The sequence below is a fragment of the Scleropages formosus genome, chromosome 20, assembly GCF_900964775.1.
Source record: "Scleropages formosus chromosome 20, fSclFor1.1, whole genome shotgun sequence".
In the NCBI taxonomy this organism is placed as follows: domain Eukaryota; kingdom Metazoa; phylum Chordata; class Actinopteri; order Osteoglossiformes; family Osteoglossidae; genus Scleropages; species Scleropages formosus.
This window is the reverse complement of record NC_041825.1, coordinates 22,360,742-22,381,036: the sequence shown is the minus strand read 5'-3', so window position 1 is coordinate 22,381,036 and position 20,295 is coordinate 22,360,742. Positions and strand designations below refer to the sequence as shown.

Sequence of the window (20,295 nt, the reverse complement as noted above, 5' to 3'; positions counted from 1 at the left end):
TGTATAGAATCTTGTTTAGAATCACGTCTGCATCTAAATGTCTTTCTGCTAATGTAATGAACACATTGTATTTTCTATGAGATGTACGTTGCTTTGGAGAAAAGCGCCTGCTAAATTAATACATGTACATGTTTTCATGGTGTTTCGCTCAAAAGATCTGCAGCAGGAAGTAGGCTTTGAACCTGCAATCGCTAAATCTGAAGGTGGCAATAGTAACCACTGTACTACCTGCCATCCCACATGGGGTCAGCTGTGTAAAGAGGGCTAAAAGTTCTCAATTTGTGAAGATCATGTTTAAACATGATGCACAGAGTTATTCGTGGGTGGTGCTGCCCCCCCCACAGGGCCTGGGAGCTGATCAAGTGTAGGTTTAAATCCAGCTCAGAGTGTGTGGAGTTTGCATGTTCTGTCTGTGTTTGCGTGGGTTTCCTCGCACGGTCCAAACACCACAGTTCAGGCGAGTTGGCTCCACTACATTTCCCGTGATGGAGCGGCATCCTGTCCCGAGTGCACCCCTCCTTGCCCTGCGAGTGAGTAAAGTAGTTAACTATGCAGGTCTCCTAGTGCAGAGCTTTCCAGCTCCATACCTGCGACTCGTGTCAGTTTGAACCTTATACAGCTACCATGCTTAATTTGTTGAGGGGCTTCCTAGAACACAGCTGCCCCATGTCTAGTCTCATCTGCACTTGTACTACCAGTAAGAGTCCAGAAAGGAGTCAGAATCAGATGCCGAAGTGAAGCCGTTCGCATCTGTAACTCTTCAGCGAGGTCTCGCTGTCCCTCTATAGGGAGACGCTGATACCATATAAAGGAATCATGGTGATAATTTCCAGAAACGGTTGTTTACGTTCTAACGGCAGAGTATTGAACAGATGATCAGAAGGAGCTGCTTTCCTACAGTCCTCTGCTTTACTGCGAGATACCTTGTTTTTGAAGTTGCTGTTGGCTCACAGTGAGCTGCAAATCCTTGACTACCGGTGTGTGAGTGTGGACTGTATTGGCGGCTCCTGCTCTTCCGCTCGCTGATACCGTGTTTTTCAGCAGATAGGGACGTCCTCCCCGCGTTGTTGCGTTCGCGTTCAAGGATGTCTGAACTGATAGACGAGTACATAACGGCTCCAAACAACCCGGACGCGGAGGAAACGGGCTGAAAGGGAACAGCTTTACGACTCGCCGCGGACGGTGGAAGGAAGAGGCCGGTGTTTTCCGTACGCTTACCTTCTTCTTTATCTTTTTTTTATGAGTGCGATGGCTTAAAAACGAGCGCAGGAGGAGGAAAGCGTGCATACTGTGCTTTTGTGCGAGTGGTCAACTTCCGAGGGACCGGCGCTGCACATCGCGGTCAAGGATGAGCTGCCTTTCTAGCTGTTTAATCGTCACTGCTCTCATTTACTGGACTTGGCTGGAGCTTCTTCTCAACCCAACGAGCAACGCTCTCACCGCCAACCTAAGTCTCCATAAACCGGCCGTGCGGATGACAACCGGTAGATCCGACACCGAAACGGACCTGGCTTTTCTTCGGTCAAGACTTCATTATTTCTCCTCGCCCCTGCCGGCTCGCCCGTATTCCCTGTCCATCAACGCCGAGGACTACCATTACGCGCCAAAACCGAAGCACCTGCGCCCAGCCCGCCTGCTTCGCATACTGGGCCCGTCTTTCGACCCCTTCTGGATGTCCATCGAGCGTCCCGCCGAGGCGGCGGGCGTCTCGGGCTCGGAAGGAGCGGAGGAGCAGTTTGCGACCGAGGGACTGGCTGCTGGGAAAGATTTCGACTTCAGCGCCTCTCCGGAGCTGACCGAGGGAGCGGCTCGCTACCAGCGGAAGCTGGAGAAGGAAGCAGAAGACGTGGACCTGAGCGTGCTTCCTCGCGACGTTGCTGCCGCGGTGCGGGCCTGGTTGGTCCGGTCAGCTACCTGCGCGCTCCGATACAAGTGGGTGGACCTGGGTCCCGTCTTCTGGCCCCGCTGGCTGCGCCACACCGACTGCGATCAGCCCGGGCGCGTGCAGAGCTGCTCCTTTCCTGCTGGAATGGCTTGCCGGCGTGCGCAGGTCACGCAGATCAAGATTTTGGCGTGGCATTGCTGGGGCAGCGAGGACAGGGGGGTGGAGGCAGCGGGGGTGGCTGACCTGGGCTTGGCCATGTACGGGAAACGGTGCGTGTGGCGACAGGTCCCCTACCCTGTTGTCACCGCTTGCAAATGCTCTTGCAAATAAGGGTGTATGCGAGACGACGCTGTGCGAGGGAGAGACTCGCTTCTAGAATATACCTTTAAAGAAACGATTTAAAAAAAAATCCCTCTCAGGTGCTCGATATATATATATATTTTTTTTTTTTTTTTTTACACATCTCATTATTTGCGGGCGACGCAAGATGTTTTCCGTCGACTAAAACGAAATAACAGGGATTAAAAATGTCAGTGATCAATAATGTGTTGATTCATGTCAGAAAATATTCTTTTTTTTTAAACATTGTTTGAATTTGCCGTGGATCTGTATTTAGACACCACACTTTTTGTGTTATTGGGTTATTCACTCCTACAGATGGACCGTGAACTTTGTGCATTTCGTGGGCTATATTGGGTACAATTTCAGCTGTTCGTATGAGATACAACATGGAATGTGAGTGTTTACACATTTTATCTTCAATAGGAGCTTCGCTGGATTGCTGCTGGTTACTGACCAGAAATGTATGAAAATCCTGCATTTTTACATAAAAAAGATCATTTCATGTAAGCGAATCTTTTTCTTTTCCGCAATTTAATTCTTTGACTGAACAGTTTAATCTGCTCCATTTTCAGTTTTCATGCTGTCGAAGTGTCTCGTCAATAAAATTTTTTTTTTGCTTTGCTAGCTGATGTTGTGTGGACTTTGAGGAAATGGGTGATCGCAGGAAAAAAAACTGAGTTTGCTTGCTGATCTCTGTTGTCCGCTCAGTCTGAAAGTGCGCTCTGCGCTCTCGCTATTCCACAAATCATAAAACATTTCAGATGAGTGATTAGGCAGAAGAAATTATTGTAACTAACATCACTCTAATTTGTTTTACAAGAGCGCTGCTGTCGGGCAGCACGGTGGCACAGTGAGTAGCGCTGCTGTCTCATAATGCCTGGGTGGTGTGAGAAGATGTGGGTTTAATCCCTGTTCAGTCTGTGTGGAGTTTGCATGTTCTCCCTGTGTCTGCGTGGGTTTCCGCTGGGTGCTCTGGTTTCCTCCCACATTCCAAAGACATGCTGTTCAGGTTCACCCATGGTGTGTGAGTGACACCGAGAGAGTGTGTTCCACTGATCACATCCACACTGCTGACCTGCCCTGCAAATGTGCTATGAGTGACCCAGTGTAAGTAGTGTATCTAGCAGTGTAAATCACCTGGCTTTATTACTGCAGATTAACAGATGTCTATCAAACAGGTTGGTATCTGAGGACAGTGTCTTTGGGTTCTCCTGTATCAGGTTCTGTAGAACTTTCTCATTCCGTGTATTTCTTCTGTGTTTCCGGCCTACTCCCATTAACGGTCAGGAGCGCTCCTGTTTCCTACACCACCTGCTTCTGCTCTGACACCATATTCCTCCTCCTCACTTTTTTTCTTTACATCCCCTCCTTCCTTTTCAGACGTACTTTTCAGTTAGTGTTTCCGTCACTGACCTTGTGTCCCTGTTCATGGCGCTTGTCTGGCACACCACTTTGTTTTGTCTGTGCCTCCCTTGGTGCAGCTTTATGTCTCTCGCATGCTGACACTATGAATTTCTCGTCACCCAGGTTTTGTCTGCTGCAGGATTTGTTTGGTCCCGCTTTGGTTTGCTTTGTAGTCGGTGTGTCGTGCTGCCGCCGCCAGTCACTTTGCCAGCTCCTGGCAGACAGGGCAGCTTTGCCCACCTTTCTTTGCCAAGTTCTTAAGAAGTTAAGAGGTGAGAAGTGAACAGAAATGAGCAGTACTTGCTACTGCAAGGTGCTGCCTGTTTAAAGCATTTAGATGCAATCTCTGTTCTGTGGTGTGTGAGAAGTCGGCACCAATCAGAAATGAACGAATTCGCAGCTTTCCGTGCTGATCTGCGCCGGAGCCCGTAATGTAGAGCGAGCGGAGAGCCGACGCGCGTAACCCGCATAAAACTTGTGTGCAGTTGCGCGTCTCCACCGATAGAGGCCGACAAAGGCAAAAAAAGAGCCGCTGCTTCCTACCGCCAGAATTAGAACGACCCCTTCCACTCAGAACTTCTGAATCTCTCGCTACATGTAAGAAGAGTCTTAAAACTCACCTCTTTTAGACTCACTTCTCCCCTGATCTCCTAAGCACTTGATAGACATATATGTGTTTGTTATATCTGAATAATGGAATAGCCGTTATGCAGATACTCATATGATGTCCGATGGAGGAATGTGGCAAAAGAACTCTGTACTTTAGAATCACACGTCCACATCCGAGTCTCTCCTTCTGGTGATGATGATGCACTCGTTGTATTTTTCTAGATGTACGTCATTTTGGAGAAACTGTCTGTTTTAATTAATGTAAATGTAAATGTTTTTGAATGTGCTGTAGACCAATGAAACTCTCGATTGCCCCCTTATGCACCTTGCTGACAGAAAGTGTAAAAGAATGAAAAGGTCTGAACATACTATTATTACATAAAGAACTGTTAAGTGTGTAATTGTGAACGCAGGTGTTTTTTCCCTTTGCACATTACGGGCTGCGAGAGTTAAGCCAATATGAACTATGTGATGAGCAATATGTACACTACACACACAATCTGAAACCACTTATCCCAAGCGGGGGTCATGAGGAACTGGAGGATAACCCTGCAACCTAGGGCACAAGGCTGGAGGGGGAGGGGATATGCTCAGGACAGGACACCAGTCTGTCGCAAGGCACCCCAAGCAGGACTTGAACCCCCGACCCACCAGACAGGAGGACCTGGTCAAACCCACTGCACCAGCACACCCCCAGTATGTACACTCCTAAGCTAAAAACAAATTAAGTTTACAAAAAAATAATGCATGGGAATTTAGCATGTTTTTGAACATTTGCATACATCGCTGACTTCAAAAATTGATTTTACAGATCATTTTTTAATGTACATCCACAAAGCATTACTTTTTAATTTGTTATGCTACTAATTCTAGACATGCATTTTTATTATTTTTTCATACCCTGAGAGAAAAGTCTCAAGAGAACCGATATGCCTCATTCTCTGAAGGTGGACTGAGAGTGAGGAGGCTCTCAACTCCGAAGTGTTTTGTACAGTTGAGCTTTCCTCTCATTTTTCCTTCATTCAGCAGAGTGGATGCCCAGGCTGGTTAGAGCTGTTAGAGACCATGAACCATGGAGAACAGAGATGCAGCCCACAAGAAAGCCAGCAACCCCACACTGCTGACCTGCCCTGCAAATGTGCTATGTCACTGCCCCACTTGGATGCCCCCGATGTGGCACACATAGCTGGGAAAACATGGGTGGGGGTGTGTTTGTTTGCATGTATTTCTTTACTTTCTCTCTCGTGTGGTCAGTACCAGGTGGTTCCAAGTGACCTATAGACTTACACCCTATTCCGCTAACATCTGTGCTGTTTATGCAGACCTGTGTTGATTTTTAAGTTGCACCATTTACATCAAATACGGGGGCGCAGTGGCGCAGTGGGTTGGACCGGGTCCTGATCTCTGGTGGGTCTGGGGTTCGAGCCCTGCTTGGGGTGCCTTGCGACGGACTGGCGTCCCGTCTTGGGTGTGTCCCCTCCCCCGCCGGCCTTACGCCCTGAGTTGCCAGGTTAGGCTCCGGTTCCCCGCGACCCCGTATGGGACAGGCGGTTCAAAAAGTGTGTGTGTGTGTGTGTGTATATCAAATACCATGTTCACTGATAATTCTTCATGCAGGTGCAATGGATGGAGTATAAAAAGACTTTCAGACTACCCACAAAGGCTTTTTTTAGATTTATTAATTTAGTTGGTACTTTTCTCCAAAGCAACTTACAACATTAAGCTACCAACAGCTGTTCTCCCATTTATAGAAGTGCATAACTTTACTGGAGTAATTGGGCATAAGTACCTTGCTCAAGAGTACTGCAGCATATGGTGAGATTTGAACCAGCAACCACTGGATCCAAAGGCAGCAGCTCTAACCACTACCAGGAAGCACTTTTTCTTCCTATTGGGTTTGAACTCATATGTTTTCTATGCAAGGGGGTGCGGTGGGAAAAAGCAAGGCGTCCGTTTACCCCGCCCGGTATGGGGTCACCGGGGCCCCACCCTGGAGCCAGGCCTGGGGGGGGGGCTCGCATGCGAGCGCCTGGTGGCCAGGTCTATGCCCACGGGGCCTGGCCGGGCTCAGCCCGAAGCCATAACGTGGAGCCGCTCTTCGGTGGGCTCACCACCTGCCGGAGAAACCGTAAGGGGCCGGTGCATTGTGAGTTGGGCGGTGGTCGGGGCCGAGTGCCCGGCCGACCCAAACCTCGGGCGCCAACTCTGGTTTTTGGGACTTGGAATGTCACCTCACTGGCGGGGAAGGAGCCTGAGCTGGTGCGGGAAGTTGAGAGATACCGTCTAGATATAGTCGGGCTCACTTCCACTCACAGCTTGGGTTCTGGAACCACTCTACTCGATCGAGGGTGGACTCTCCACTATTCTGGCGTTGCCCAAGGTGAGAGGCGGCGGGCTGGTGTGGGCTTATTAATAGCCCCCCAGTTCAGCCGCCATGTGTTGGAGTCTACCCCGGTGAATGAGAGGGTCATCTCCCTACGCCTTCGGGTCAGGGAACGGTCTCTCACTGTCGTTTGTGCTTATGCGCCTAGCGGCAGTGTAGAGTACCCGGCCTTTTTAGAGTCCTTGGGGGGCGTGCTGGAAAGCGCTCCCACTGGGGACTCTGTCGTTCTACTGGGGGACTTTAACGCCCACGTGGGCAGCGACAGTGATACCTGGAGGGGCGTGATTGGGAGGAACGGCCTCCCTGATCTGAACCCGAGTGGTGAGTTGTTATTGGATTTCTGTGCTAGTCGCGGTTTATCCATAACGAACACCATGTTCATGCATAAGGGTGTCCACCAGTGCACTTGGCACCAGGACACCCTAGGTCGGAGGTCGATGATCGACTTTGTAGTCGTTTCTTCTGACCTTCGGCCATATATTTTGGACACTCGGGTGAAGAGAGGGGCTGAGCTGTCAACTGATCACCACCTGGTGGTGAGTTGGATTCGATGGCGGGGGAAAAAGCTGGATAGACCTGGCAGGCCCAAACGCATAGTGAGGGTCTGTTGGGAACGTTTGGCGGAGGCCCCTGTCAGAGAGGTCTTCAACTCCCACCTCCGACAGAGCTTCAACCAGGTCCCGAGGGAGGTGGGGGACATTGAGTCCTAATGGACTATGTTCCGCTCCTCCATTGTCGGTGCGGCGGTTCGGAGCTGCGGCCATAAGGTCTCCGGTGCCTGTCGCGGCGGCAATCCCCGAACACGGTGGTGGACACCGGAAGTAAGGGATGCCGTCAAGCTGAAGAAGGAGTTCTATCGGGCCTGGCTGGCTCATGGGACTCCTGAAGCAGCTGACAGGTACCGACGGGCCAAACGGAGCGCGGCTCTGGCAGTCGCCGCGGCAAAAACTCGGGCTTGGGAGGAGTTCGGTGAGGCCATGGAGGAAGACTTTCGGTCGGCCTCAAAGAGATTCTGGCAAACCGTCCGGCGACTCAGAGGGGGGAAGCGGTGTTCCACAAACACTGTTTACAGTGGAAGTGGTGCGCTGCTGACCTCAGCTGAGGATGTCCTCGGGCGGTGGAAGGAGTACTTTGAGGATCTCCTTAATCCCTCCGACACGCCTTCCGTAGTGGAAGCTGAGGCTGGGGACTTGGAGGGGGACTCGTCCATTACCCTGGCTGAAGTTGCTGAGGTAGTCAAAAAACTCCTCGGTGGCAAGGCTCCGGGGGTGGATGAGATCCGCCCCGAGTTTCTCAAGTCTCTGGATGTTGTGGGGCTGTCTTGGCTGACACGCCTCTGCAGCATCGCGTGAAGTTCGGGAACGGTGCCTCTGGACTGGCAGACCGGGGTGGTGGTTCCTCTTTTTAAGAAGGGGGACCGGAGATTGTGTTCCAACTACAGGGGGATCACACTCCTTAGCCTCCCTGGGAAAGTCTATGCCAGGGTACTGGAAAGGAGAATCCGACCGATAGTCGAACCTCGGATTCAGGAGGAGCAATGCAGTTTTCGCCCTGGCCGTGGAACGCTGGACCAGCTCTATACCCTCACTAGGGTGCTGGAGGGTTCGTGGGAGTTTGCCCAACCCGTCCATATGTGTTTTGTGGACCTGGAGAAGGCATTCGACCGTGTCCCTCATGGCATCCTGTGGGGGGTACTTCGGGATTATGGGGTTCGGGGCTCGTTGCTACGGGCTGTTCGTTCCCTGTATGACCGGAGCAGGAGCTTGGTTCGCATTGCCGGCAGTAAGTCAGACCTTTTCCCGGTGCATGTTGGACTCCGCCAGGGCTGCCCTTTGTCACCGATTCTGTTCATTATCTTTATGGACAGAATTTCTAGGCGCAGTCAGGGAACGGAGGGTGTCTGCTTTGGTGGCCGCGAGATCTCGTCTCTGCTTTTTGCGGACGATGTGGTCCTGTTGGCTTCATCAAGTCAAGACTTGCAGCGTGCACTGGGGAGGTTTGCAGCCGAGTGCGAAGCGGCGGGGATGAGAATCAGCACCTCCAAATCCGAGGCCATGGTTCTCAGTCGGAAAAAGGTGGATTGCCCCCTCCGGGTTAGGGGGGAGTTGCTCCCTCAAGTGGAGGAGTTTAAGTATCTCGGGGTCTTGTTCACGAGTGAGGGAAAAATGGAGCGGCAGGTTGACAGGCGGATCGGTGCGGCGTCCGCAGTAATGCGGTCATTGTATCGGTCTGTTGTGGTGAAGAGGGAGCTGAGTCGTAAGGCGAAGCTCTCAATTTACCGGTCGATCTACGTTCCTACCCTCACCTATGGTCATGAACTCTGGATCATGACCGAAAGAATGAGATCGCGGATACAAGCGGCAGAAATGAGTTTCCTCCGCAGAGTGGCTGGGCGCACCCTTAGGGATAGGGTGAGGAGCTCAGTCACCCGGGAGGAGCTCGGAGTAGAGCCGCTGCTCCTCCGCATCGAGAGGAGCCAGTTGAGGTGGCTCGGGCATCTGTTCCGGATGCCTCCTGGACGCCTCCCTGGAGAGGTGTTCCGGGCTTGTCCCACTGGGAGGAGGCCTCGGGGCAGACCCAGGACACGTTGGAGAGACTATGTCTCCCGGCTGGCCTGGGAACGCCTTGGGGTTCCCCCAGAGGAACTGGAGGAGGTGTGCGGGGAGAGGGAAGTCTGGAGTACTCTGCTCGGACTGCTGCCCCCGCGACCCGGCCCCGGATAAAGCGGAGGAAGATGGATGGATGGATGGATGGGGGTGCGGTGGTGCAGTGGGTTGGACGGGGTCCTGCTCTCTGGTGGGTCTGGGGTTCGAGTCCCGCTTGGGGTACCTTGCGACGGCCTGGCGTCCCGTCCTGGGTGTGTCCCCTCCCCCTCCAGCCTTATGCCCTGTGTTGCTGGGTAGGCTCTGGTTCCCCGTGACCCCGTATGGGACAAGCGGTTCTGAAAATGTGTGTGTGTGTGTTTTCTATGCAAACATAAGTATAGGATAAATACATTTGATACCTTCAACACAATGTCCTTTTAAAGTTTTCTGTCTAAGGTAAAGGTAATGTGTAAAGCCTAATTTTCTTTTAGGGGCAGGTGTGAATTGTGTGCTCGTACATTAAAGCAGACGGACGCGTTGTCTCTCGGTCACGCGCCTGTATCCCAACCAAATGACGTTCAAATTTACTCAGGTGAATGATGATGGGGTGTGAAGTGCCGTTTGACCGCATGGCTGAGAGCAGCCACGGCGACACAGAGATCAGCCCCTTCAGATGAATCTGATAAAAGAAGCTGTAGCAGCCGCGTCATCGACCAACTTCCCACACATCAGCCATAATGTACAAGAATAACATTTTATTGGAAATTGTTAAAATATAAACTGCTGGAAGTATCAAATATTAATCTCAAATGCTATCATTCCAATATGATCAAGAATTGCCAAAGTAAAATGTTCCACAAACATCAAATCTGAGTGATTTTCCCCACTTAGGAATTCAGAATACTTTTATACAGCGTTTTTCCAAATATACAAATTCCGGTAAAGGTATGAGTACAGTACAGTCACATGTTTCAACTCCAAGCTTCATTCGATTTGTTTCAAAGTGGAGCTACATGAATATTAAAGTGCTGGGTTAACAAACGTGAACACAAACATTTGAAACAGGAGTATGATGAAGTTTTACAAATTTCCCAAGTCTGAACAAAACATTCAGATTCATGAAGAAATGAAATGTATTTCTTGTGAGCAGCTTGTGTGAGTAGGATGTGGTGCCCACTTTCACATTAGTAACACTGGCAATAGAGAGGAAAAAAAAAAAAAAAAAAAATGCATAAACAGCACATAAAAACTGAAGTCATTACTCAGAATGTATATATTCCAATTCCAACCGTTAACAAGGCAACGCAGACGCCCAGAATCAACCGGAGAAAGCGGGAGGAGGCGAGTAAGGCTGGAACCGTTGACTTTGCCATTGGTCGGCCTCCTGCAAAGAAAAACAACGTAAAATGATTACTCGAAGACTTTTATCACACAGTTATCGCATTCTTGTCTTGAATCGCTTACAAATGTGCTTTATTCATGCATCTGGGTGTTTTAACCAAATCGTTTCAAGTTACGTAGCCCGATGAAGGGTACGGCAGCGGAGCTACGGCTAGATCTAATATCCATGGCACGAGGCCAAGTCTTGAAGCGTTTGTCTCACCCTGTGTTTTGAAGCTGGCCGTCATTTGTTTCTGCAACGCATTCCCCTGGTTCTCTGTGAAGCTCAGTATTTTCCGTAGCTCGTCAAAAACCTGAAGAAAAGAACTCAGGATGGTCACTTCAGTAATCCTACACAGCTCAGGACGAGTCCAAACTAAGCGAGCCACACTCCTCAGCTCCTCCTGTCATCTTCCTCACCTCGATGTTGAACTCGAAGGCTCTGACGGCCTCCTCCAGCACCCCCTGCTTCTCCTCCTTCGTCAGTTCGATGCTGTTCATCCTGCTCCTGTACAGCTGCTTGAAGCGGTTGGGGCTGCTCACGGCAGGGAACGAGAAGAACGATAAACCTTTCCCGTTCTCCAGGCCCAGGGACTTCTGGGTAATGCGGCCCAGGACCTGCCCCCCCGACAGGTCCCCGAGGTAACGGGTGTAGGCGTGCGCCACCAGGTATTCTGGTTTTTCCTTCCCAATCTGAAAGCAAGTAAAAAACAGGGTAACTATGAAAATATGGACATATTTAAGAAGCAATAAACATGCAACGAGCTTCTAAGGTAGTAATGAATCTGTTATATCAAGAAGCAGAACCTGTCTCAGCCTCTGGGTGTATCTATGTGTGGCGGCAGGTACGATGACTCTGTCCCGCCAGTGCTCTCCATAGAAGTGCTCCAGGTCCTTCTCCAGGTGCTCGAGCCGGGCCAGTTCCAGGGGGAAGTAAACGGGTGCGACAGCGGGATGGGCAGCGTTGCCGTCCAGCGCCTCCTCCAGTGCTTTGTAGATCTCGTACAGCGAGAACAGGAGGAGCTGCGAGAAGCAGGAGGCAGGAGGCAAACAGAGATATGTTGTACAACAGGTACACTGCTGAACAGCATCTATTATAATACATATACAGCAAACATAGTGCAATAGTGATACCACTACAGTGCTGTGAAAAAGTAATTGCCCCCTAAACCTAATAACTGGTTGTGCCACCCTTGGCGGCAAGAACTGCAATCAAGCGTTTGCGATAACTGGCAATGAGTCTTTCGCATCGCTGTGGAGGAATTTTGGCCCGCTCTTCTTTGCAGAATTGTTTTAATTCAGCCACACTGGAGGGTTTTCAAGCAGGGGTAATTTTTTTTTCCCCACATAGGGCCAGGTAGGTTCGGACAGCTTTTTTCCCCTTAATAAATGAAATCATCATTTAAAAACTGCATTTTGTATTTACTCGGGTTATCTTTCTGTAATATTAAAATTTGTTTGATGATCTCAATCATTTAATTGTGACAAATATTCAAAAAATTTTTTAAGAAAAAATCAGGAAGGGGGGCAAATACTTTTTCACAGCACTGTGTATAATAAGAGTAGATGACAATAATCACCGTTATTGATATGTTGCAGATCTGCTGTGTCAGAAAGCAGCAAAATTTTAAAATGTTATCCCATTGAATATAGTAGAGGGAATGAAAAGAATACTGTGTCACAGCGTGGGTGAAACGGGAAACGGGAGGAAGATGACCGAGTATTACCTTATACTGAGGCAGTGTTATCTCTCCCCTCTGGTAGCTCAACATGAGTTGGGTGTTCTCGGCCCGGACGTGGCTGTCCTTGGTGGCGGTCTTTATAAGCTCCGACAGATCGCTGGGGAGAGACAGAGATTTTCGTTCAGTATCATCGCAGCTTGGACCAGAAGCTGCAGCCGCATGGGTCGGTGCAGCGGGCTCAGCCAGAACACGGGACGAGGCTTTGTAAGCAGCATTTGATATTTTAAAGTTCAAGTCCTTATTTGGGACACAGATGTTCACAAAGAGACTGTGATCAGTACCTGCCGCTGTTCTCAACTTTTTCCGCAATTCCATTGCTGGCCTCTGCACATAGAGAAGACGCAATATGAAGACAAACGAAAGTAAAAGGAAAGCAATGGAACACACACTATATATGAATCAAAGCTGACTCAGCTATGAACAAAAATCAAGAACTGGATATTTAAGCATGAATGGCATTTCTGTAGGGTATGTTTACATTGTTTATTAGTAGTATAAAAATTTTTGGGTATTGGGGTTCGGGCAAATTAATGCCAGTAGTACCCAGTTATACATGAGTACTTGGGTCACACATTAGGTTTGCTTGAATATTGGAGTGGACACCCCCCCCCCCCCCCCCCCCCCCCCCCCCACCGTTATGCTTGTGCTGTGTGTTATGGCACTCTAAATGTCCACAAGATGTGTTACCTATGATTATGTGTTGATCATATTAGTCTGTACTCTATTGAAGCTCCAGTAACTAGCCTCACTTCTATTTTTACGTGTTGCGCATTCGTACCGCCAGCAGCACGGTTGTGGCTCTGCGCCTTCTGTCTCTGTCGTACGCCAGTCTCTGTCTCCGTCTCTGCCAGGGTCAACATTTTCAGCAGATCATCAAAAACCTGCAGCGCAAAAAAAAAAATGAAGTCACACATCATATGCAATGCAATCAGAACCACAGCAGAAGCCAGAAGAGCCAAGGCAGCTCTGCCAAATGTAGAGAAACACTCGCTGCGGAGTGACACGACGAAACATCAGGTGTGACACAGCTGTGAACAACTAACCCTCTCCAAATCTGTTGCACTTCCCATGAGAGCACGAACCAAGGGTAATTACCCAGAGAACACGTCCCCCCCGTGGTCCTTGCTCTCCTTTTTCCTCATTCCCTTACTGCTGGTACTCTTCCTCTTTCCTACATTCTGCTGACTAATGCTGGAACTCACGTATCTCCTGCCCGTTAACCCATTGCCTGATCACCATGTGCTTCCCAAAATTCTCCACAGCCGCATCTCCTCCAGCTCCTTCCCTCACCTCGATGTTGAGCTCGAAGGCTCTGACGGCCTCCTCCAGCACCCCCTGCTTCTCCTCCTTCGTCAGTTCGATGCTGTTCATCCTGCTCCTGTACAGCTGCTTGAAGCGGTTGGGGCTGCTCACGGCAGGGAACGAGAAGAACGATAAACCTTTCCCGTTCTCCAGGCCCAGGGACTTCTGGGTAATGCGGCCCAGGACCTGCCCCCCCGACAGGTCCCCGAGGTAACGGGTGTAGGCGTGCGCCACCAGGTATTCTGGTTTCTCCCTGCCAATCTGAAAGCAAGTAAAAAACAGAGTAACTATGAAAATACGGACATATTTAAGAAGCAATAAACATGCGACGAGCTTCTAAGGTAGTAATGAATCTGTTATATCAAGAAGCAGAACCTGTCTCAGCCTCTGGGTGTATCTATGTGTGGCGGCAGGTACGATGACTCTGTCCCGCCAGTGCTCTCCATAGAAGTGCTCCAGGTCCTTCTCCAGGTGCTCGAGCCGGGCCAGTTCCAGGGGGAAGTAAACGGGTGCGACAGCGGGATGGGCAGCGTTGCCGTCCAGCGCCTCCTCCAGTGCTTTGTAGATCTCGTACAGCGAGAACAGGAGGAGCTGCGAGAAGGAGGAGGCAGGAGGTTAATAAACGACAAGTCCTGTAACTGATTGTCCACAGAAGACGATATTACAGTAGTAACTGGTGCTTTTATTCAACGCAACTTACACTATTTGACCTAAGCAACCACACACACACACTGAACACAGGTGACAGGATGCCACGGCGAGTACTGCAGCAAAACGAACATTTAACAGAATCTGGACGAAAAAAAAAATCTGCTTGTTGCTGCAAAGTGTCCATATTGTTTATCATGCATAACATCTGTCCAGTTATTGACTACAGATCATATGTATTACCTTATATTGTGGAAGAGTGATCTGTCCTCTCTGGTAGCTCAACATAAGTTTGGTGTTCTCCGCCCGGACGTGGCTGTCCTTAGTGGCCTCCTTTATTTGCTCCGACAGGTCGCTGGGGAGAGACGGCGAGGCATTTCAGCAAAATTAGCAATAACTGAAATCCTCAGAAGTGCATGTAGAGCGAGTCCACTGAGTGGTGTGAGTAAGTTTTACGGGTTTTATTTGGGGGAGTAAAAAGACCTGGCGGCTCAGGACAAGGATCCCAGAGGTCATCAGCAAATGGACTAATAGCATCAACGGTGTAGCATGGCCCATTTCAAGAAGATGCTCAGTCCATCCGCCGATGAATCCCGGGACTCTCACCCTGAGCCACAGGTCTCCTGACTCACATAGAAAAACAGTGTGCGAAAGGGAGGAGGATGAGAGACATCCAGCAAAACTACCTGTCTGGGCTCTGCATCTTCTCAGTCTCCTTCTTGTTACCAGTGTCCATCTCTGTAAAAAGAACCACTAGAGTGAAAAAAGCAGGAGAATTACCATAAATATTTTTTCAAAGCACTGGGGAGCATTGCTAATGAATTTTCAGAGTAGGTCCTGTGCAAGCGACGAGACAAGTCCCTTACCGTGCGACACACGCTGTAGTTCCTCTGCTCTGCTGGTGTGTATCAGTGTGGGAATAAGGCAGCAGTGCTTTGTTCGTGCACCTCTGGTGCTTTTATACCCAACTTCTCTCCTCCTCCTCCCCCCCCCCCCCCCCCCCCCCCCAGTCTGTCAGCTGAGAAGAGGGGAAATGAGACTGTTGAGTCAACAGTGAAAGACAATACTGCACACACAGGAGGAGGGGGGGGCGGGGCCACAAAACGTGACTATGCATATTCTTCAGGATGGAGGGGGGAGAGGAGGGAGGAGGAACCATGATGAAACCATTACTCAGCATGTGGATGTTTTCACACACTCCTATGAGCTGTGCTAGAGGCTGGGGAAGGCAATAAGGGACGTTTATAGTCAGCTGATGCTTTTCTCCAAAGTGACTTATTGTGTTAAGATTACAGTTAATTACCCAGAGAGCTGAGTAATTAGCTTTGGTCAAGGATGCAGTAACTGGAACTCGAACCTGCGACCGCTGGCGCTAAGGGCAGCGGCTCTAACCACTACCTGTCCCTGACACAATGATCATATATTTATTAATAAAAAAAAATCATTTTGTAGGTAAGACGGTTCGGTGGAGAGTGAATTATATAAATCCCTGGCCAGGGGTGTTGTTTGTTTGTCGATTACAGAGACGGAGACTCTACATTTTATAAATTCTTATTGCGCAAAATGGATAAAACAACATTTTTAACAATGATATGCAATGCAATGGTGGTGACTAAATGATTCTACGAATTTCGTCGCTGCAGAAAATTATGCGATTTTTACTGACTTATTGGAAATGGACTCAATACGTTGACAGAATAGGCAAGAGTCTTTCAGCTTGTTTATTGCTTTCAAATTTGTTTTATAATTTTACTGTAATTCCAGAACTGCGGGAGTTGTAAATCACAGCAGTGTCGCGGACGGGTACTGAGCCGCTGTGATTCACAGCGATAAGCGACACTGGCGCTTTAAATCCGAACCGTGACTCAGCATAATGCAAAATGAAGGAAGTGGGAGGGGACATGAGTGGGGGGGTTAAAGCATGAATCAGCACAAGTCACGATTGAGTGTAGAGGGCTGGCAAATGGGGGCGGTGAGAGACGAGGGCAAGAACGTTCACAAGGGCTGTAAGGGGGGGGTGAAAACGTGACTCAGCAAGAGTCACAGATTGCGTACGGGGGGGGGCAGGGCGATGGACTGAAACGTTGCGATTCCGTAGAAATTCTTCCGAAGGACACAAAGAGTCTGCCGAAGCTATTTGAGTCAGTCAGAAGGAATTTTTCTGTTTTTCTCGATCTTGTTAAAAAAGTCACAATGGGCGTTTTGAGAATCATGTCAGTCTTCTCTGCCTTCGTGTGCAGCTCTTTGGGCTCCAGACCGCGACCCACGACTTCTCGAAGCGGCAGCAGGTACCTTTGTGCTCATAATGACACATTGATGATCGTAGCCTCGCTCCATGCTCACCAAACCAAGCGAGCAGGCTTCTGATTTTTATGTTTACGCCTAGTCTCTGGTTGAAATGTTCACGTGAAATAAACTAAGGTAACGTAACCCCAGCCGAAGCTGACTGTACTCAACGACCATCCAGACCATCACTTTGTTAAACAGATCTTTACCAGAGTGAACTGATGTGTCAGGCACTTGAAACCCACTGATACCTGTAATTGAAAGCGAACAGTCGTTGACTGACGGCCACCCGCACCTGTTCAAGAGCGGTCCTGTGATTTAAGAGAAGGAAAAGGTAAAAGCGAGTTTTACGTGATGTGTAACGGGCACACGGGGGTCGAAATGTGACATGTGGAGCTGTGCATGTGAACAGGAGCTAGTCTGGCGTTGCTTTTATGATCTGTAAGTGTCAGATCACTTGTGAAATTAAATTTCTTTGGAAATTCTAGTTCAGTATAAGACCATTCTGACAAGTGTAAACCCAGATTCTTGGGGTCATGGTACCAGTCAAATAGCAATGACCAAAAAGCTGAAGAATCAATGTGAGCAAAAACAACAATAAATGCTTAATTTGAAAACTGTACGCTGATGTTTTTAGTATTTGAAGCTAAGGTAATGTTTCTTGTGCTTTGCAAGTGTGTCTGTATCAAAGAATGCAGAAAAATCCTAAACATTATTCAGAGAAAGTTGATTCAAATGCATAACATAATCTTTAATAATGGCATGTTTTTTTATTACATGTATATAGAGTTGGTATGTACAGTAGGCAGTTGTTACAATTCTTTATGCTTTCACTCTTGTAGAAGTTCAGATAGGTCTTATTGTTGTTAATCTCTATCTGTCAGCGCATCAGATTTGGTTTTCCAGCTACCTTTTTATGAAAAGATAAATACAAAATACTTTTCAAAAAGTTCATACCAGGGAAAATTCGTTAGTTGAAAGTTTGTAAGTAAGAGACCAACTGCAAGATGTGAAAGAAAGAAACTTTAAAGTATAATGCAAGGAAATAATCTTATAGGGGCAGAGTGTAGCCTATAGGACTGTGTGTGGTATGACTGCAGCTTTTCTGGGGCGAAGCTCTGCTCCCTTGTAGGAGTTTATTTTATTTTTTGGGTAGCCTGCTGAGCCTAAGGTGCAGGGTTTCGGGTGGCTTGCCCGCAATCCCTGCAGGGTGACTTTGTTTGAAGTATTTTATACCTGATAGTCCAGAATAGGGTTTCCCTTGAAGACATCGGCAGCCCCTGGGGTGGACGACAGACATCGTTGGCAGTGAGGATGGCGGCTGGAAGGATGCAGGCTTTGAAGAATACCATCCACTTCTGCTGGAGGAACTGGGACGATGTTTCTGTTTGTGAAATCGTCTTCACGCTCCCGGGACTTCCGGCAGAGAACATTGTCTGCATCTAGAGGAACGGGCCGTCGTCCTTCTTCGACGTCACGCTGGCAACCGACGATCATTACCGGAAGGTGTTGGACATGTGTAGGATGAGTGCCATGCATTCGAAGTTGCTCCTTTGCTTCATCAAGCCTGTCTGGAGGACAGAAGAGTTATGATTGTCTACGTCTTCGACCCCCTCATGTTGGCGGACGTCGTGGCAGCTTTCCTGTGATATTTTACCGACATCTTCCCTGGACATGAGGAATACCGGGACCGTCTGAGAATCTGGACTGGACGGAGACGCTTTTTAGTCCTGCGTCCCGACTCTGCGGGGATGGATGGGTATAGCCACCTGCTGGCATACTTACCTTGGGCAAGGTGAGAGGCTACCTATTCTATCATGGTCAGCCTCCCTCCCGTCATTTGTATCTTAGCCAGGGACATACCGAAAGAACTTGTAAGACTATGAAGTGTCAGTGATGTTTGGAGATTGGCCACCTGGCCAAGGACTGCATAGAGCCCCGCTACTGTACCCAATGCAGGGGAGAAGATCATCTCCTTGCAGCACAAGCCGACCTATGCGGGGGTGGTGTAGGCAGAAGCGGTGCTGACGGGGGATGGTGTGGAAGTCCAGCCTTTGTCTGGTGGTGTTGTGGAGCAGTGGCACGGTCTCCTTCTTCGCTGGGCGCTTCTGGGGGGTCCTGGACCAAGGAAGAGAGAGACATGCCTGGTCACATGGACAGTTCACGGGATTTTGTGCGAGTGACCAGGAGGAAGAAGAGGCGCAGGAGGGAGGCTGGGTTCATCTGCACTGGGGGGTGCCGGTTCTGACTGGGACCCCTCAACCGAGAAGATCCACATAGTGGTACCCGATCATTCGGGTTTATTAGTTATTTATTTGTCTCGGGTGGGGTCTCCCCCTAGGTTCAGTTCGTCAGGGCCTGAGGAAGAGTCCCACCTGACAGCTGTGGTGGTGGATGGAGATTTTTGTTAGGAAAAACTGTTTTAATGACTGATTTTTAACTTGTAGATTTTGTTCCGCTTTAGATTTAATTATGTTTTAAGTTTTAGATGTGTATTGTATGAATGTTTCTGGTTTTCAATGACAGAGTAAAATCAGAGTGTAAAAGTTTGACATGAGCACTTGGGTACTTTCCTTGTAGGTGTAACACACATGTATTATTTTGTTGGTTTTCTAGAAACACTTTTAATGGTTAAGGGTTTTAAAGTCCCAGGTTTTCTTGTCATAGTGGATATTTATAATTGTTTTTAAACTGAAATTTATCACTCTTTGTATTAGTGAAATGAGATGATGTTTAAATGAGTGAATGGGCTCTGTCATGTTTATGATGAAATATTTGGATGTGATTTTGTGTTTGTGATATAGAATTTTGGAGGGTTTTAACTCTTATGGTATGAAATAAAGTGGAAAAAATATATTTGTGCATGTTTTCAGGTGATGTTGGTATTACCTTTATTGGAGACTGAGGCAGGCTGAGATTCCATCCATCTATTTTCTTTCTCACTTGTGCTAGTAGGGTCATGGTGGCAACAGGGAGAGCAGAGAGGCCCAGCCGCCCTTGTCTGCTGCAACTTTCTCCAGCTCAGCCTGGGGATTCCCTAGCCACTCTCAGGCTAGCGAAGAAATATAATCCCTCTAGCAGGTCCTAGGCCGACCTTGGGGCCTCACCCCAGTTGACCGTGCCTGGTATGCCTCCGGGGAGGGGGGGGGGGGGCATCCTTATCAGATGCCCAAACCACCTCAACTGGAGCCTCTCAATGTGGAGAAGTAGCAGCTCTACTCTAAGTTCCCCCCACTGGCGTTGGGTGTGATGTGTATCAGGTGGCAGGAGTGGGCAGGGTGGCGCATGGCATCGGGACCCTTGCGATAGGAACTGGTCTTGGCTGAGATTCATTTTTCTAAAGATACTGTAACAACCCGTGTTACTCAGTGTTTCAGTGGGAAAAGGTGTGTTTTTTTTTTTTTTTTTTTTAGTAACTAGTTGGATTCTGGGTAAATTGTTGGATTCTGGGTAAAATTTGAAATGTAAGTGTTCAACCGCTGGGTGGACTTACAGGGAAAATAAAGGGGTAACCATGCTTGTGAGGGGTGAAGAATAAATTTCTTGTGCTTATTTGTTACACAGCTGTTATTCCTGAATTCTGTGTAAATATTTATGTACCTTATAAATACAAAAAAAATTGTAAAAAGGTATCAGGATTCATCAATGCACCTACTTGAGTGATGAACAGTGGTGTATCAAGTGTAAAGTAACAAACTAGGTATGCTTAAGAATCACATGTCTCTTTCA

At 48.6% G+C, this 20,295-nt stretch overlaps 2 protein-coding genes across 3 annotated transcripts; one reads left to right on the top strand and one right to left on the bottom strand.

Annotated features, from left to right (window-relative positions):
• Positions 1 to 1,273: 1,273 nt before the first annotated feature.
• Positions 1,274 to 2,215, top strand: LOC108939888 (noggin-2-like). The gene has a single exon (XM_018761541.1). It carries the CDS (start codon positions 1,349 to 1,351, stop codon positions 2,213 to 2,215), a length of 867 nt encoding a protein of 288 aa, XP_018617057.1. The 5' UTR covers positions 1,274 to 1,348.
• A 7,759-nt stretch (positions 2,216 to 9,974) lies between these two features.
• Positions 9,975 to 15,218, bottom strand: hmox1b (heme oxygenase 1b). 2 transcript variants are annotated; one of them, XM_018761346.2, is made up of 12 exons: positions 15,147 to 15,218; positions 14,967 to 15,018; positions 14,524 to 14,635; positions 14,008 to 14,223; positions 13,621 to 13,893; positions 13,109 to 13,211; positions 12,612 to 12,654; positions 12,316 to 12,427; positions 11,396 to 11,611; positions 11,009 to 11,281; positions 10,812 to 10,902; positions 9,975 to 10,592 (listed from the first exon to the last, which is right to left on the bottom strand). In XM_018761346.2, the coding sequence occupies exons 2-12, from the start codon at positions 15,014 to 15,016 to the stop codon at positions 10,471 to 10,473; spliced, it is 1,611 nt and encodes a 536-aa protein (XP_018616862.1). In that variant the 5' UTR covers positions 15,017 to 15,018; positions 15,147 to 15,218; the 3' UTR covers positions 9,975 to 10,470. The 2 variants fall into 2 exon arrangements, with proteins under 2 accessions (XP_018616862.1, XP_018616861.1); XM_018761345.2 differs by having other exon boundaries at positions 14,967 to 15,033; positions 15,147 to 15,215.
• Positions 15,219 to 20,295: the final 5,077 nt, after the last annotated feature.

What these genes read in the sequence shown, in the direction of transcription:
- hmox1b (XM_018761346.2), bottom strand. Translation starts at nt 15,016, where the DNA reads ATGGACACTGGTAACAAGAAGGAGACTGAGAAGATGCAGAGCCCAGAC. An exon ending in CCTTCGAGCTCAACATCGAG is followed by an intron (nt 13,212 to 13,620) that starts GTGAGGGAAGGA and finishes TTTGCGCTGCAG; the next exon opens with GTTTTTGATGATCTGCTGAA. An exon ending in GGCCAGCTTCAAAACACAGG is followed by an intron (nt 10,593 to 10,811) that starts GTGAGACAAACG and finishes TTTTCTTTGCAG; the next exon opens with GAGGCCGACCAATGGCAAAG.
- LOC108939888 (XM_018761541.1), top strand. Translation starts at nt 1,349, where the DNA reads ATGAGCTGCCTTTCTAGCTGTTTAATCGTCACTGCTCTCATTTACTGG.